At 43.0% G+C, this 1,229-nt stretch overlaps 1 protein-coding gene across 2 annotated transcripts in view; it reads left to right on the top strand.

The window, feature by feature from the left end:
- Positions 1-1,229, top strand: part of LOC107722303 (phosphatase and actin regulator 1) — a 25,582-nt gene that overhangs the window by 19,293 nt on the left and 5,060 nt on the right. For both annotated transcript variants that reach the window (XM_016530600.1, XM_016530599.1), the window contains 2 exons: positions 711-766; positions 976-1,037. In XM_016530600.1, the coding sequence (XP_016386086.1) occupies positions 711-766; positions 976-1,037 (118 nt within the window). The remainder of the gene's footprint in view (positions 1-710; positions 767-975; positions 1,038-1,229) is intronic.

The following is a 1,229-nucleotide window of genomic DNA, read 5'->3' as shown; positions in this document are numbered from 1 at the left end:
ACACTCACTCACACACTCACACACACACACACACACTCATGCACTCTCTCACACACACACACACACACTCATGCACTCTCTCACACACACACACACACACACAAACCACCTTCGATTGCACAACCACTGAATGTCATGTGTGTCACACAAACACTGCATTACTGCGGTTTTCTGAAGCGTCAGTCAGTTGCAGCTGTAATGTGACTCTCATCTGTCTCCGTTTTGGAGATTTTGCCTCCACATCATGACTTCTTTCAGACTACAGGAAAGAAAACATCCAAAATACACATTTAAGTGTTTGTTTCCTGTCTGTTCACAGTATTTTCTGATTCTTCGAGTGATAAAAAGAGAAATCTAAAATCTCCTCTGGAAAAACCTTTATTGTCAACTAAATCAAACGAATATTCAGCCTGGCTTTATCCAGTGTTCAGATTTATGATCAATAAATTTATGCAAACTAGTGCATATTTATTTAGAGAATGCCTAGTTTGCATATTTAAAAATAACATTTCAGAGAACCGGGGAAGTATGGTGATATCTATTGGTTCAAATGTTTGCCTGTTTTCACCTGGAGTGTCTTAAACCTCTAGAATCGTTCATTTGGTCCCATGCTTTTTTGTAAACCTTCTCCGTTGCTCAAATAGGCCTGACTCATTCTGGAGCTTCTTTTGATTTTGACGTGTGTGTGTGTGTGTGTGTGTGTGGAACAGGAGACTGAGTCAGAGACCCACGGCTGAAGAGCTGGAGCAGAGGAACATCCTCAAACGTGAGTCCAGAACCCAGAGAGACACTTACACACCAAAGCCCACTTCCCATGATGCAGTCTGTTCCTCGTGGATGAAATCAGATCCTCACAGCAGTTCATGTTGACTGTAATGTGCAGTGATCTTGCTTCAGCCTTTAACACCGTATGTGTGTTGAATCTGCTGATGTGAACTCAACACCTCTGACCTCTGACCTGCTCCTGTCCCACAGCTCGTAATGAGCAGGAGCAGATGGAGGAGAAGAGAGAGATCAGACGCCGACTCTCACGCAAGGTATGATGGGGAGCATGTGATGTGTGATTGAGTGAGTCTGTATATATATATATATATATATATGTGTGTGTTAATATGTGCTCAGTGTGTGTGTGTGTGTTTGAGTGTGAGAGAGAGAGAGAGTGTGTGTGTGTGTGTGAGAGAAAGAGAGTGTGTGTGTGTGTGTGTGTGTGTGAGAGAGAGAGAGAGAGC

The sequence above is a fragment of the Sinocyclocheilus rhinocerous genome, unplaced genomic scaffold (genome assembly GCF_001515625.1).
Source record: "Sinocyclocheilus rhinocerous isolate Xijiao unplaced genomic scaffold, SAMN03320098_v1.1 scaffold4319, whole genome shotgun sequence".
NCBI lineage: Eukaryota > Metazoa > Chordata > Actinopteri > Cypriniformes > Cyprinidae > Sinocyclocheilus > Sinocyclocheilus rhinocerous.
This window is presented reverse-complemented; position numbering and strand designations above follow the sequence as displayed.